Source organism: Larus michahellis, chromosome Z (assembly GCF_964199755.1).
Source record: "Larus michahellis chromosome Z, bLarMic1.1, whole genome shotgun sequence".
In the NCBI taxonomy this organism is placed as follows: Eukaryota; Metazoa; Chordata; class Aves; order Charadriiformes; family Laridae; genus Larus; species Larus michahellis.
Genome location: NC_133930.1, coordinates 86,631,905 through 86,648,942, shown reverse-complemented (window position 1 = coordinate 86,648,942; position 17,038 = coordinate 86,631,905). Strand labels below are relative to the sequence as shown.

At 44.6% G+C, this 17,038-nt stretch overlaps 1 protein-coding gene across 6 annotated transcripts in view; it reads left to right on the top strand.

Annotated features, from left to right (window-relative positions):
- Positions 1-11,318, top strand: part of ELL2 (elongation factor for RNA polymerase II 2) — a 43,339-nt gene extending 32,021 nt beyond the window's left edge. For 5 of the 6 annotated variants that reach the window (XM_074570681.1, XM_074570679.1, XM_074570680.1 and 2 more), the window contains 6 exons: positions 211-335; positions 475-562; positions 2,331-2,901; positions 4,816-4,885; positions 6,644-6,815; positions 7,998-11,318. In XM_074570681.1, the coding sequence (XP_074426782.1) occupies positions 211-335; positions 475-562; positions 2,331-2,901; positions 4,816-4,885; positions 6,644-6,815; positions 7,998-8,144 (1,173 nt within the window). In that variant the 3' untranslated portion in view covers positions 8,145-11,318. The remainder of the gene's footprint in view (positions 1-210; positions 336-474; positions 563-2,330; positions 2,902-4,815; positions 4,886-6,643; positions 6,816-7,997) is intronic. The other variant, XM_074570678.1, reaches the window with a different exon arrangement.
- Positions 11,319-17,038: the final 5,720 nt, after the last annotated feature.

Genomic DNA, 17,038 nt, shown 5'->3' with positions numbered 1-17,038 from the left:
TATGCCAATTTCTACATCCCAGATTGACCACATTTTTTAAAATTGGTGCTTGTTACATGAGAGCTGCTTCCATCGTCACATCTAAAAATCCTGGAAAATTGGTGTGTGATTCTGTTTGCAGCTTTGATTTAGCTTTGCAGTACCAATCTTATTTCTGTAGCTTGCATTTAGGTATAATGAACATCTGTTTTCTTAAATGTCTGCCTGTAGGTAGCCAGACTGAATCCAAAGGATAATACTTACACTCTGAAGAGTTATCTATTTAAAGAAATTCAGAAAGATTGGCCTGGATACGATGAAACAGAAAAAGAGTCATTGGAGTTAATACTTTCTGGGTAAGTTCAGTCTCTAGGGGAAGGAAAATAGCCATTTAAAAAACTCTTTCTGAGAAGTTAATGTCTGTCTTCGCTATAAATGAAAGAACTACATAGACATTTTTGCCTTGTAACCTGGAATGTTGGGTCATCCTTACAGAAAATTTAAGACATCTCAGAATGCCACCAGCAGAAGCCATGTGCAAGCTCCTGAAACTTCTAATAAAGGTTCTTCATCAGCTTCTCAGGTATGTTGTATATATTTTTTTTTTTTGTGCTATTTACAGTGTATTAAGATTTACCACATCTTATATTGGTGTAAAGGCTGTGATGTGAAGCACTGACAGTTTCTTTAACACATGAGAAACTGAAGCATTTATTTATATTCGGGTGGTTATATTTTTTTTTTAAAGATGGTTGCACTTCCAAGAGTGCAAAAAACTTACCATCATGTAGCTTAAGGGCTGCTATATTTAGTGTTCTGTATTTCAGAATGTTCATTAAAATATTCAGAAAAATAAACAATTCTTACCTACTCAGTGTTTTGTAAATACGCCTAGATCTCTGACAGAGACCACCCTTGTTGTGTTTCTACAGCCAACATGGTGGCCTTAGTGGTAGGTGTCCATCCACAGCACACTGACCTTGCAGAGCCTAGACTCGCCTGCAGAGTTCAAACTTGCCTGCTGAACTCCTTGGTTACCCGTTACTGTTACACAACCCTGTACTTTCTGGTTAAATAATTAAAACTGTTTTGTATTGCCATGTAACTTGTTTATCTTGGTGTGTAGGAAGGTCTTCTAAAGACATGTGTGTATTTCTGTTACAGGTTTGCGTGTGTTCTTTGTGATACTGTAGTTGCAATGCATAAAACATGCACAAACATCCTTGTGCTACTGTTTAAGTATAAAGCTTAGGAAAGTCTAGAATAAGGACAAATTGCAGTGGTGATCCACTTGGAGGAATACATTTTTTTTTCCCCCCCTGTAGGCATCATTTAAGCACCCATTTTGATTCAGGGTAGCCCAGGTGTGAAAAGGCGGATCCGAGTCAGCAGGTAGTATGTCTGCCTTCCCCATCCTGTGCGGACTTCAAATGCGTATGTCCTGTGTTTGTGTCAATACAAGAGGGCCATGCAAACCCTTTTAGAAGCAGCTCGGAAAACTCTGCACAAAAGGCATTACTATAAGGAAAAGTTTGATGCTTTCTGTGACTAAAACTGCTTTTCAATAAATGCCATTTAAATCTGAAGAACACAAGCGCTTGTGCATGTGCAGCCATAAACTGGGAACTACGGAAAGTCGTTCACTGCTGAGACGTTTACATTTAAATAGGGGAGGGAGGGCACACATCTGTTTCTCCCTGACTTTCTGCCAGTCCGAAGGGTGAAATGGTGCAGATCCCAGGGACCTGCCTCTGTGCAGACAGAATATGGGTTTATTTCAGCAGGGTGACACGGAGCTGTGCCTGGCTCTGCTGATCCGAGCTGCTGCTTGTACATCAACACGAGCAGCGTACGTTTGCTAGAGCAGGGGGTGTGAACCAGCATTTCAGCTGGAACGAAAACTGTGGCAAAACTGGGGGTTTTACTTATCAGCTTTGCACTTCTCACACGCTGATAAGCACGCTGCTGCAGGCTTCTCGGTGCTGCGTTAGTAAATTGCATGGCTGTGTGACAGCAAAAGCTGACTCTTAACCAGTTTGGTATGTCTGAACTGAAATCAGTACCTAAACAATACCAACCTGACATCCTCATTTTGGTGAAGCCTTTGATAAAGCTGCTGCTCCCAAAGATGTAGATTTGAAGAACAAACTTGCTAAGTCATAAGATTAGAAACTAAGAATGAAATAAACCATGTACTCAGCTGCAGTACTTCCTTGTTTGGCAGCTATTTTTAGATAAGAAAGATGTGTTTTGAACAATTGCCTGTTTGGAAATGTTCCTTTTTCAGAATGGGAGCAAAACTTAATTCTGCTGACTTTCAAATTTATTTTTTTTTATTATTATTATTACAGAAACAGCCTTCGAATCCCACTTCTATGCATCCTCTGGTGAGCAAAAAGCAGGGGATATCTCACCTGACCAGTCGAGCCCAGCCATCGGTCAGTGGCCGGGTGCCAGCCACCAGGGAGAAAGCTGCCGCAGCCCCTGCGCCTCCCCGCCGCGCCCCTGCCGTTGCTACTTCCGCTCCTCAGCTGCTGCCTCGCACACTCCTTCCCACTTCCAACCCTCCTCAAACTGCCACCTCCAGCTCCGCCAGCACCTCCAAGGGACGGGGGACACAAGACCTGCCAGCGGACAGCTGCAGTCAAAGTGGCAGTAGCATTTACAAGGACCAGCAACAAAAACGTACCTTTCAGACTGCTTTGGGAATCCCAGTGCCTGGCGCGGTGCAGGGGGAGCCTCCCAAGACCACAGGCGAGAAGCACGCCGTGTTGCACCAAAAGCCCGAGAAGGTAAAACAGCATGAGGAGAAGGATGCGAGCACAACGCAGGACACAACGAATGCGAGCAAAGAGGGGAAACACCTTAGGAAGGAAGAAACTGCCCAGCTGGAAGAACCCTCCTGTTCTGATTCAGGTGAAGGTATTAATATGCTGCTTTTCCTCACTACAATGTGGGTAACTGGTGAAAAGGGACCAGTTAAACCAGGAACTCAAATGGTCTGTTTTTTTCACTTGCTGTGTACTAATTGCCTTGCCATTATCCCTGCTTTATGGTGATGAAGAGTCATATTTTTTTTCTGCCATTGCATTACTTCATAACTGTTAGTTTAAAAAAAAAAAAAAAAAGGCAACAAAAAAACCCCACAAAAAACCCCAAAAACAACAACAAAAAAAAAAACAACGAAAAAACCCAAAAAACGGAAGCTGGACTTGCTCTGCTGCAACCTTAGCTAAAATTAGGTTAATTTTTAAGAATTCTCACTCTGTAGTACAAAAATCATTAGAACAAAGAAATCTTAAATGGATTGCTGTTGGGCAGAAACTGGTTACAGGGAAGAGCTAGGTACTAGAAAAACACAAAGAATGGATTTTTTTTTTTTTGCTTCATTTCCAGTAAACTGACAGTTTACTGAAACTTAACTTCACTTGTTCCAGCAGCAAGTTTTAAAGTCTGCACGCTGAAAATACAAACCTGTCACATGTACTTATTGCATACTAGTTTACTGAAATACTAGTTTACTGAAATGCGTAGATCAGACATAAACGTATTTCATGGTGTATCAGAAGATTCATCAAACCTGCCTTTTTGTGGAAAGTCAGAAACGACATACCAAATTATGTAGGTTTTATAGAGTTTTGATGGTACGCATTTAAAATAGCATTGAAAAGCACAAAGAACACCCACAGGCTTGAATTTTTGGAAATTAAGTGCTCGCAGGGAAACTGTTCACATAAGTTGTATTGTACATACGGTGATTATTAATATTTGCTGTTTGCCTTTTTCTCAAATTTCGTTCCCACTTTTACACTTCTTTTCATACTGCTGCTATACCGTGTAATAATTTTAATATTAAAAGCAAAATAATCCAGTAGAACATCTCATGATAGCTCTTTCCTCTCCTCATGATTTGAAGGTCACATAGCTTACCAGTTGGCAAGAATGATTGAGATTTAGCAGAAACACTGTGTTTAAACAGTGGCAGTGTAAGATAATGATGAATATAAAGGATTGTGTGTTTTTTAAGCTTGCCACAAAACCCCAAATGAAAAGCAGAGAGAGATTACCAAGATACTGAGCGTTCCTTCTTGTTTGAGCTAGCTTTTCCTTACAGCAGCTATTTTTCTCATTTATCAAAAAGATAGGGTGCTCCTGAAGTACTCCTTTAAAAAGAGGGATTAGGGTTTAAGTGTACTGTGCTTTCATAATGCCATTTAAAAGAGCAAAAGAGCAATTTACAAGTGCAAATAACTTTCAAACCCAGTATTGCCACGTTAATGAGGAGCAAGTCTTTGTTGCAGGTTATTGACGCCTGAATGCCAGCGACCCATATACAATGCTGCTGACTTTCCTGCTTAAAGAGTGCTGAAATTAAATCTAACTTTGGATATCCGTAATTGGCAGGGAAGGAGGGATAAAAACATGGCATGAAAAGAACTTCAGCTTTCTAGTCTATTCGTCACTGGAGCTGGGATATTGTTGTGTGTGTGTATATATATATATCAAGCTATCTTCATTGTGCAGCTGCATAACTTGAATTGCTGTGCAGGTGCCACATCGTGTCTGCAAATAAGAGAAAGCTGACCTCGGGGTTAATGCTGCGGTAGTGCAGGACCTGTAGAATAAAGTAGCCGTGCCCTCTTTTTAAACCCTGGTGCTGCCTACTGTGGAGAAGGTCATGTGAGCCCTATTACAAACTTACACAGTTTATTCCAAGTAATTTACTGTGAAAATAAAACTCTAAAGGATTTTTTTTTTCAAGACCATCAGGTTGGTATTGTTTGGCTATATTAAAAATCTTTTAATTGCAAGTGTCAAAATTGTGCTTTTCTGTAGGATTTACAGAAGCTTGCGGTGCCTGCAGCGATCCTCTTTCATTAAAAAGTGACGAACCGGACTACTTCAAGTGAGTAAAATAACGATTAAGTCTCTTGCCACTCATTGAAGCAGTTGAAAAATCACCTATAAAAACTCTCACTTAGCTACAAAATTGAAATTACCGAAATGTAACTTTAGAATGATGACAAGTTCCTTTAAGTCAGCCAGCTGCTGTACTTGAGTATCTGCAAGTTTTAAACTCTGAGATTGTCCCTTAATTATTGTGGGGGGGGAAAAGGAAGTGTTAAAAAGAATTTTTAATATACTTTAGAAGCAGACTTAAAACATTTAATTTCATTCTTCTTCAAGAAAACTATAAAAAAAGGAATACGAACGTTCTATAACTACCTAAATACACTTTCTTTCTGGATGTCGTCTCCAAACACGTTGAGGAACAGGAAGTTATTGGAAGTGGTCAGCATGGATTTACCAAGGGCAAATCATGCCTGACCAATCTGATAGCTTTCTATGATGTTATAACGGGTTGGCTGGATGAGGGGAGAGCCGTAGATGTCATCTACCTTGACCTCAGCAAGGCTTTTGACACTGTCTCCCACAACATCCTCATTAGGAAGCTGAGGAAGTAAGGGCTAGACGAGGTGACAGTGAGGTGGATCGAGAGCTGGCTGAGTGACAGAGCTCAGAGGGTTGTGATCAGCGGCACAGAGTCTAGTTGGAGGCCTGTAACCAGTGGTGTCTCCCAGGGGTCAATACTTGGACCAATTTTGTTCAATATATTCATTAATGACCTAGATGAGGGGACAGAGTGTATCCTCAGCAAGTTTGCTGATGATACCAAGCTGGGAGGGGTGGCCGACACTCCAGAGGGCCGTGCTGCCATCCAGCGTGACCTGGACAGGCTGGAGAGCTGGGCAGAGAAGAACCTCAGGAGGTTCAACAAAAGCAAGTGTAGGGTCCTGCACCTGGGGAGGAAGAATGCCAAACACCAGTATATGTTAGGGGCGGACATGCTGGGAAGCAGCTCTGAGGAGAAGGACCTGGGGGTCCTGGTAGACAGCAAATTATCCACGAGCCAGCAGTGTGCCCTTGTCGCCAAGAAGGCCAATGGCATCCTGGGCTGCATAGGGAAGACTGTGGCCAGTAGGTCGAGGGAGGTCATTCTCCCCCTCTACTCTGCACTGGTGAGGCCACAACTGGAGTACTGCGTCCAGTTTTGGGCTCCCCAGTTCAAGAGGGACAGGGAACTACTGGAGCGAGTCCAGCGTAGGGCACCTAAGATGATTATGGGACTGGAGCACCTCCCTTATGAGGAAAGGCTGAAAGAGCTGGGACTCTTTAGCCTGGAGAAGAGAAGGTTGAGGGGGGACCTGATTGATGTTTACAAGTATCTAAAGGGTGGGTTGAAGGAGGACGGAGCCAGGCTCTTTTCAATGGTTCCCAGTGACAGGACAAGGGGCAATGGGCACAAGCTAGAACATAGGAAGTTCCGTTCAAATACACGGAAAAACTTCTTTACGGTGAGGGTGACAGAGCACTGGAACAGGCTGCCCAGGGAGGGTGCGGAGTCCCCTTCTCTGGAGATTTTCAAGACCCGCCTGGATGCAGCCCTGAGGGATGTGCTTTAGGCAATCCTGCTCTAGCAGGGGAGTGGGACTAGATGATCTCTAGAGGTCCCTTCCAACGCTGAAGATTCCATGATTCCATGATTCTTGGAGCACGTGTGCTTACGCATCGCGTAGCTAACCGACTTAAAGCTTGGGTGTCTATGCTCGATACTCACTGTGACCTTGGTGTGAAATTGCATGTGTGCTTATTTTTCCATTAGAGAATACGTAACTGTAGTCTCGTACGAGCAACGCCAGAGTTACCACAATGACTTCAATGCAGAGTATGACAGATACAGGAAGCTGCGCGCTCAGTTACACAGCGTCACCAGGAGATTCACGGAGCTTGGTACAAAACTGAAGCTTTTTTGTCCAGGGTCCAAAGAGTGTCAGGTAAAGAAGGACAAAACTGTGAAGACTGTTTCATCTCTCTCTTATCCCTTCCAAAAGTCTGCATTTTCAGCACAGGCAGACTCCTCAGCATATTTATGTATTAAATTGTGTTGATGTGGTTTTAAAAGACTTGCCAGGCTCAGTGTCTGAGACGGAGTAACCGGTGGCATAGCTGGGATTACCGGACTGGCTCAGGTTTTGCTGACCGCCTCAGCGTCCTGCGGGGTGAGGGGGTGCTGCTACACCAGTGGAGGAGAAGATGGGGAGCGTCTGGAAACCAGCAGGCATAATCCCAAAGCCTTCCTCACCCTCTGTTTCCCATGATTTTATACGTTTAACTAAACCTACATCCACAATTTATCTTCCAGGTGGCTGATCCTACCTACGATTTTAACAGAGAAGGGTGTTAAAAAACTGATATTCTGACTTTACAGCTTGGAATTCTGTGATTTGGACATAGAAATTCCACACGTTCAATATCAGAATTCTTTAATTCTGTGCACATGCTGAGCATTTTTGGTTGGCTTTTATTTAGTTTTTGGCCAGATTGCAGATGTATCTGTGAGGAGAAGGAGCATCTTAAAATCCCTGTTACTGGTCAATCAGGCAAAGGGAAACCTTGCAGAATTTACCTACGTGCTCAGAGCCTGCCTGGGCTAGCTCTGATTTTTGAAGCCTGACAAAACCCTGCAAAAAGTTGTTCAGCCCTCAAACTCCACTTGTTTGAGCTGTCTGTGAACGCACAGCAGTGTGAGCAACTTCTCAAAGGGTGTCTTCAAACACGTGCTCCTTTTGCTGCCTATTTACAGGTTTAATTGCAGATCTTGGGTGATAGGGGGGCTTGGGGGTTATTTATGCAACGCAGGAGAGTGGTGGCTCATGGATAAGAAAATGTCATGAGTAAAACTGAGTTTATTTTTAGTGTTTTACATAAATTTGCATTTTCTGGTAGTAGTGAAGTGTTCTTCATATTGACTTCATGTATTTTTTTTCTTGTAGGTCATTCGTAAAGAATTAGTAGAAAAATATAAAAAGTTGAAAGAGGTATATGTAACACCAGATTTATGGGAGGTAGTAATCACTGAGACTGGCTCAGGGCTATTTTTAAGCAAAGAACATGAAATACTAAACTCTGCAGAAATGTTTTCGTGCCCTAATTTTCTTTCTATCTTGTCTTTACAGTCTAACCCAGACTACTGTAGAGAGAAGAACAGATGCGAGTATCTTCACAACAAGCTCGCTCATATTAAGAGATTAATTGGGGAATTTGACCGACAGCGAGCAAACGCAGGTCACCAGTCTTCTGCTTCGACCACGACACATGAATGAACTGAAGCTTATTTATTTAGAACTTAAAATTAGTTACTCTGCGATTCTAAAAAACAAAGTCAAACTTTTGCATTACAGAAGATTCAGTATTATCAAACCTAAGTTAACTACTTTTGTTATTGTTGATGTTTCTTATATGCATATTTGAAGCTGCTTTTTCTGGTCCCTTCTTTTCTTCAGGACTTATGTTTGTCCATTGAAATAATTTTATCAGTAGATGCTGGGGACCTGGTACCTCTACTGTGAAGTTGTGCATATTTTAAGACGATATTGTAGCAAATCGAAATGCTTTTGGATAAACGTAAGTCTGTTTTCTGACTTTTCTTGTTGATGCAAACTCTTTGCCTTCAATGGTAGAAGGTTTAGAAATTTGCACAAAACTTAAGAAAAAAAACATCACATTGTTTTGGAGGGTTGGAGAGGCAAGTGTATGTGCTGTATACAGCCCATTTTGTTACAACAGAAACTCACCCCTGCAACTTAAACCTCCCATTGCAGTGGTTGCCTTAAGGTGTTTGCTTGTGTATATTCAGTGTGGTTAAATTATTAACTGCACTGCTTCCCGCTTCGCTGAAGCAGTGGGAAGCACGACGTGGCCTACCAGTGACTGGGAGTGTGCGCTTGTACCGTGTGTGTGTTTGGGAATGTGTGGATCTGAGCATTCGTGATGGGGAAAAAATAATGAAAAAAAAGCTGCTGCTCTCAGTAGACCGAATGCTCAGGTTACAACAACTGACAAGTGTTGCTGTAGGTTTTTCCTATAACAATTGCTACTTCTATTGTGGAAGATGAGAGCATTTCCATTTCAATCGTTTGTCAGCTTTAATAATATTGGGGAAATTGATACTTTACAAAAACGAAACAGATACATAGTTTTGGGGCAAGATTATAAAAACAAACATGCTTATATACTGCTATAAAGTATTTTTTGAAGAGAGATATGCGAAGAAGCTATCACCTACATGAAATACATATTTAAAGATTTTTGTCCTGCGTGCCAGGAATATAACAAAGAACAGATGTATTTAACTATGAAATACTGTGATCATCAAACAGCACAAACTTTCATTTCATGCATTTCTTTTGTTTTATTTTGACGTAAACCATTGCTTTATCATGTGAAAACACAGGTTATTTGATCAAAAGTGAGCAAAATCTTTGTCTGTCTTACTGTGTTTGTCTTTTCAAAACGTTGCCAATTGAAAAGGGAAGCATTATGTTTACAAACCTGATTTGGGAATTTTTGCCAAAATTTTGCTAGCATTGCTAATAGACTTTATCTCCAGCATCAGAAAAAAAAAAAATATTGTGTATCACTGTAAACCAGAAAAAGCTGGATTGCCAGAAAACATGCATTCAGGTAAATTCTAGCAATTGAATTTTTGCCTTAAACTGAAGGGTTCAAAGCCGTTACGTACATGGAGATGGAACAGCAAGCAAGGTGCATCCCTTTCAGCTGCACGACAGCGATATTTGTGTTAATGACTTGAGACCAACTTGACTTTGGGTCCCTTGAAGACAGTGGTTTTCAGCTTCACATTTCAAATGGCGAAATGGAGAGTCCTTGCTTCCTGTAAAGAGCTGCATTCCTCTGGGTTTTAGCGACACAATTCAGTCCTGAGCATGCAGGCGTATCAATGCCTGGGTAGAAATGCCAGGGCTGTGGAATTCCCTGTAGTTCTGGTGCCGCTGGAACAAAGTGGTTAGGTTAGCTGTGAACATAGAAGCAAAGAGGCTTTTCACGCTAAAATTATGTGAATTTCCTGATGTTGGGACCCATTTCAGCAGTTTATCCAGTCTGTGTGCCTGGATTTAACTGCTGTTGTGGGGCACTGTTGCGATTGTAGTGCTATCACTGTAACGGAGACCTGGTGCAATTAATTGATCCCCCCCCGCCCTTGGCCGTTGTCCTGTATTCGCAGGTGTCCTCCGGTTTACAGGCTGCGTGCGTGTTGCAGCTGGAGCTTAGTGCTTCTTCGGAGGTGCAGCACCGCGTGTCGTTGTCAGCCCTGACGAGCTACTGTAAAGGCCTTAATTGAAGGTTTTGCCCATTTGCATTGAGCGTTTCTGAAGCCCGGCAGGTACACCCCACAGCCTGCGTATTGCAAAATACTGCTGTAAACCTACTTGTTTCTCTGGGGCTGATATTCCTGTTCAGCAAATGCTGAGAGCCCATTGAAGTGAGGCCTCTGACTGTTTTGGTTTTTTGGGTTTTATTGCCTTTCCTGTAAAACTGGCCAGCCTGCTCAGTGGAAAAAAAAAAAAAAAAATGTTGCACGTGACAGCGCTTTGGCTGGGGTTACACTACTAGAGATCCAGAGCAAATGATTGATGTAGAGAAGGGGCAACTGTACAAGTCTCCTTCGCGGAAACTCTGAATCTCACTACAGTTTATAAAAAAAAAAAAAAACACGTGCTCAAAAGGGAGGCAATAGCCCTTTCCAGTTGGCTGAAAAAAGCGTAGGTTAGAAGGATTGGTTTCCAGTTTTTCCGGGATTTGAGGGAGAAAAACTGCCCAAAGTAAATTTTTACTATTTTTTTTTTTTAAATTGTGGATATACTCTAAACTGTCACTTGAAGCAGCTGACTTGTCTGCTGTTAATTCTTCAGGTCACCTTGTCCGTTATCAAAAGTAATAATAAAAAAAAAAGTAGTACTCAAATCTTTTGGAAGTGTTTTGTAGAACATGTAGACAAGTCTTGGAAGCAAGGTACTTCAACAGGTTTTAAACAGAAGTGGGGTTAAGCTGTTGGTATTGTAACTCTTTTATTTGTTAGCCTTTTTAAAATGGTAACGTTATAACGAGTCTTTCTAGATATGTGAATGTTGTTTTCTGCAAAGACCTGTGGCTACTTTGAAGTATGGTTCTTTTCATGTATTTACTGTCATTTGTTTCTGTACCTGATGGGGGAGAGATGTGTCCAGCAATTTGGGGAAGGGTATGAAATTGATTAAGGGATGACAATATTTGTGAACGTGAAGGCCTAAAACAGGGCTGTGAATCCCCCTTTCTGACTGTGAGAGTGTTTTACTACTCTTTCAACTGTTTCTACACAAACTGTGTGAAGACTCCGTATGTGGAGCATCCTGGGGCGTTTTGTTAACCACCACTTGAGCCATTGTTGCCCCTCAGGTCTGCATGAATTTAAATTGAATAAAATGTTAACTTTCCAATCCAGAGACTTCGGTTTTTCCTTGTCTGGGGGCAGGGGGTTCCTCCTCCATCTCTGCGGTGGGCAGAGTGCTGCGTTACCGTGGAAGGGGCACACCGGTGGGACGTGGCCTCACCCTACCGTCCTCCGCTGCTTTGCAGAGCGTGCGGGAGTGCTGCTGTCAGGGAAGACGGAGAAACAAGAAAGATGCGTGTTAAATGATCGCTGGTGGGCGGGGCGTGATTTGTTCCAGCCTGTTTGGCTGAGCGTGCGCTGAAAGCAAAGCTATGCAGGTATTTTCCCTGCAGGTTGTCTTCTGTTTCTGACTGCTCTCCCTCTTTTGGCCTCAAGTTTAATATCCTGCCTCTTTCACTTCCCTTTCCTACACTGGCAGATGAGCCGTGATCCTTGGCTTCTGGTGCTGGGGATGATTTCTAACCGAAAAGAGCAAAATGTTCACATGCAAAATGGCATTTCTTGTTTTTCACACTCTTCTAAGTCTTGGACTCCTGTCTGTGCTCCTTCATTGCAAAGCACAGGGCATAGTCCTGGCAAAACACTTCGATATCCAGCAAATTGAAGGGTCCCTGGGGAACTGTCAGAGGTCACAGGGTTTTTCCCAGCCGGTACACGCGCAGCAGGCGGGGAAGGTGGCAGCAGCACTGTCTCGGGTCTGGGCATTAGCGGCATCACCAGGGCTTAATTTTCAACAGAAATTGCGTGTCTGTCTGTCCTCACTAACTGTTGGTACAAGGTGGTTGCATCACTCTCAACACTTAATTGTTGGTTATAAATATCAAACTGATGGATGGATAAAGGTTTTACGAGTTCGATATCCTTATTCTTGTTCACATTTCACTCCGTCTGTAAGGACATATGCTTGTATATGCTCGTATGCTGGATGAGCATATGATCTGCTGGATCAAGCACTGGCTGGATGGGCGGTCCCAAAGAGTGGTGGTCAATGGAGTTAAATCCAGCTGGTGGGTGGTCACAAGTGGTGTCCCTCAGGGCTCGGTGTTGGGACCATTTCTGTTCAACATCTTTATTGATGACCTTGATAAGGACATAGAGTGTATCATCAGCAAGTTTGCAGATGACACGAAGCTAAGCGGGAGTGTTGATCTGCATGAGGAGAGGGAGGCTCTACAGAGAGACTTGGATAGATTGGACCGATGGGCCAACGCTAACGGTATGAGCTTCAACAAGGCCAAGTGCCGGGTCCTGCACTTGGGCCACAACAACCCCACGCATCGCTACAGGCTTGGGGCAGTGTGGCTGGAGAGCTGCCTGGCAGAAAAGGACCTGGGAGTTCTAATTGACAAGCGGCTGAGCATGAGCCAGCAGTGTGCCCAGGTGGCCAAGAGGGCCAATGGCCTCCTGGCTTGTATTAGAAATAGTGTGACCAGCAGAAGGAGGGAGGTGATTGTCCCCTGTACTCAGCACTGGTGAGGCCACACCTGGAGTATTGTGTCCAGTTCTGGGCACCTCAATACGAGAGAGATCTCGAGGTGCTGGAGCGAGCGCAGAGGAGGGCAATGAAGCTGGTGAAGGGCCTGGAGAATAAATCTGATGAGGAGCGACTGAAGGAGCTGGGACTGTTTAGTTTGAGGAAGAGGAGGCTGAGGGGAGACCTCATCGCTCTCTACAACTACTTGAAAGGCCGTTGTAGAGAGGTTGGTGCTGGTCTCTTCTCACAGGTAATTAGCGATAGAACGAGAGGGAATGGGTTCAAGCTGCAGCAGGGGAGGTTTAGGCTGGACATTAGGAAAAAATTCTTCCCAGAAAGAGTGGTCAGACACTGGAATAGGCTGCCCAGGGAGGTGGTGGGGTCACCATCCCTGGATGTGTTTAAGACTCGTTTAGATGCGGTGTTAAGGGATATGGTGTAAGGGAGAACTGTGTAGAGTGGAGATGATGGTTGGACTCGATGATCCCAAGGGTCTTTTCCAACCTAAAAGATTCTATGAGTCTATGTTTCAGGATGTGTGGTTTTCACATACTTAACAGGCCCATGCATTTCTGGCTGTCATTTCAATCCAGATCCCTAAAAACTAAACTAAAACACCTCCCCAAACAGAAAAAAACAACCCATGACTCTTTTTAAAACCCTAAAAAGTTACCAATCTAGTAAGTTACAGTTGAGCATCATGCTACAAGATACAACTGTGATCAAGACCGTAGTGGGGTTTTTTTAATGATCAGAGTTTTCAAACTCAAACTCTGCTGATGCGTGGTAGTATCTGGGGAGCAAAGGAGGAGCATTTCTACAGACCCGTGGGGCTGGGGCAGCGTCCCTGGGGAAGGAGGTGACAGGGGTTGGCAGCACCCCCCTGTCCGATTCTAGCCAGAGAGCTGGGATGGACTGTGGCGGTTGAAAATGGCCAACAAGGAGAAGCGCTCTGGAGTTTCTTCCTCAAATAACACACTTTTTCCCAGCTGGTTTTGGAGCCCCCAGCGGGTTGCGGGGCCCGCCTGGGTTTCCCCTGGGAGAGCTGTCAGTCGCCTGCGTTGCACACAGGGCTCACAGCAAAACCAGGGATTTCCTGGCAGGTTGATGAACTCAGCCTCTGCCAGCTCCGGTTCTGCTCTGACTGCCTCAGCCCGCTGCTCCAAAAACAATTAGATGGTAAGGCACTGATAAGATTTTTGGTGTAGGACAAAGCAAATAGCAGCATGTACACAAATAAAAGGATACCCTGGTCTCTAGAAATTTCTCGTGTGTGAACTGGAGCCTCTCTGTCCTTCACAGGGGATAGGCTGTCATGGTCCAGGCTCCTCCAGCTATATTTTCACGTTAACAGCACCTGTCTGGGCGTTTAAAAGAAGCAATGTCGTGACTGGTTCTGGACTGCAGTGAAGGCAGCCCCCGCGCCTTCATCCTGAGCAAAGGCTAGTGAGAACTTCGTGTGCTCGTCTTCACCTTGAAGCTCCCAGGTGACTTTCCAGATGTCATGGAAAATCTGTCAAGGTTAAGAAACACCCAGACTTCTCCCCGCCCCCAGCCACAAATGTCAAAATCAGGCCTGGCCTGACCACAAAGGGCTCTGCCAGCAGCGGGCACAAGATGGAGATGGATGCAGCAATGTCCTTGTTGGGCTCAGCAGTCGTGTCCCACAGACCACAGGCCTGCTGCTCCCCTCCCTGCTGAAGGCTCTGTCCCTCTGCCTGAACCTCCTCCTCCTTCTTAAATGACAGCTATGTGCACAGGCTAAGAATATCTTCAAGACTTAATGAAATACATGCTTCTAAAATTGCCGTTTTACTAGTAGTAAAGTTGAACACTAAATGCATGCAAGTAAAAAAACTCCATGAGCACATCTCTTCACTGGAAAGCCAAAAATACTGACCTGGAGAGGAAAAATAATCACAGAATCGTAGAACACCAGGTTGGAAGGGACCTGAAGGATCATCTGGTCCAACCTATTTTGGCAAAGACACACACTAGGCAAGAAGGCCAGCGCCCTGTCCATCTGAACCTTAGAAGTGTCCAATGATGGGAAATCCACCACTTCCCTGGGGAGATTATTCCAATGGCTGATTGTTATCAGTGTAAACAATTTTCCTCTTGTGTCCCATCAGAATCTCCCCAGTAGTAACTTGTACCCATCACCTGGCATCTTTTCCATGTGACTCCTTGTAAAAAGGGAGTCTCCATCTTCTTTGCAACCACCCTTCAAATATTGGAACGTGGTGATAAGGTCTCTCCCCTGAGCTTTCTTTTCTCAAGGCTGAGCAAACCCTTTCCTCATAAGGCAGTCTCCCCAGTCCTTGGATAATCTTGGTGGCCCTTCTCTGGACCCTCTCCAGTCCGTCCACAGCTTTTTTGCATAGAGGGCACCAAAACTGAGCATGGTGTTCCAGGTGTGGCCTGACCAGCGCTGGAGTGGGATAATGAGTTCTTTCTCTCTGCTGGTGATGCTCTTGGTGATTCAGCCCAGCACCCTGTGGGCTTTCTTTGCCGCAGCAGCCCACTGCTCACTCACATTGAGTTTGTTGTCCACCAGGACCCACAGGTCCCTTCCCACAGAGCTGCTCCCCAGCTAGGCAGATCCCAGCCAGTGCTGTGCTCCAGGATTATGTTTTCCCAGGTGCAAGACCTTACTCTTGTCCTTGTTGAACTTCATACAGTTCTTGTTAGCCCCCTGTTCCAGCCTTTCCAGGCCTCCCTGCAGGGTGGCTCTGCTTTCCCGAGTGTCCACTTCCCCACTCAGTTTGGTGTCATCAGCAAATTTCATCAGGATTCACTTGACCCCATCACCCCGATCACTTAAGGAAGACATTAAACAGCGTTGGGCCCAGTATCGATCCCTGGGGGACCCCACTTGTGCCAGGTAGGTCACCAGGTTGAGAAGGAGCTATTGACCACCACCCCCAGGGTGCGGGCGGTCAGACAATTCCTCTCCACTGCACAGACCCTTGTCTGGACCATAATGCACCAGGATGTCTAGGAGGAGGCTGTGGGGAGCCATGTTGGTAGCCTTGGAGAAATCCAGGTAGACAATGTCCACCGCTCACCCCACATCAACTGGGCAGGTTACTTTGTCATTGGAGGTGATTAGGTTTGTCAAGCATGATTTGCACTTGGTAAATCCGTGCTGGCTTCCAAATCACGTGCTTCATTTGACTTGTGATAGTACCCAGGAGAATTCAGTCCCTGGGACTGAAGTAAGACTGGTGGGCAGATAATTTCCTGGATCATCCTTTAAGCCCATCTTGTAGATAGGGGTGACATTAACCTTCTTCCAGTCTTCTGGGATGTCCCCTGATCTCCACAACTACTCAAAGATTATGGAGAGCAGCCTTGCAATGACGTCAGCCAGCTCTCTGAGCGTCCTTGAGTGAATAATGTGAGGGACCATCGATCTGTAGGGGTCAAGCTTCTGTAATAGTTCACATATCGACCCTCCACTGGTGGTGGGTCTGCGTTTGCACCAACCCGAATTGTTGTGCCCAAGACCTGGGGCCCAACAGTGCTGGCAAAGACAGAGGTGAAGAAAGTGCTGAGAACCTCTGCCTTTTCGGCGTCATTGGTGACTTATTCCCTACAAGCTTGTAAAAATAAAGCTTTGACCAGAACTCAGTCTTCCACTCCAAACAACCCATTGTACTTGGGTGAAGCGTCGCTGCCTTAGGGGTTTGTCTTCTCTCTCTTGCAATCTGAGGCTTCTGGGGCAGACCAGGACTGGCCGATACATCTGCCTTCATGCTGACAACGCTTTCTGCAGAATTTTCTAAAAGAGGAATTGTGGTTTTCTCCTGGATGGGACTGCTAAGGACAGCAACTACTGTGTTACTTGCTCTCCACTTGACAGAGCTTCCCCTGCTACCACTGCTGTGAAATGGGCACAAACCATGCCCAGAATATCATGTCACAACCCCAGAAACAAGATGCCAGCTGTTACCACTGTGATCTGCAGCAAACTTAATGCCATTCCGCTGTGTGATTTCTAACCAGCCAGCCAGCCCTTCCCACAGTAAATTGCTTGCAGTTGCGCATTTTTGTCACAACATGGTTAACATTTCACCATACAAACTTCTGGGAAGAAGACAAGCAGGTTGTCACAGATTTACAGTAGTGGCCGCAAAGACAAGAAAAAACAGTCTTAATATCCTTGGCTGAATTGTGTCTTGCTTCCAAAACTGCTGAAAAAGGTGAACAGATGATGAAAAATGCCAAGAAGCTGATGTTCACAAAGCTCCTCCACCCCCAGGAGTGTTTGTTAGGAGAACCAGCACAGG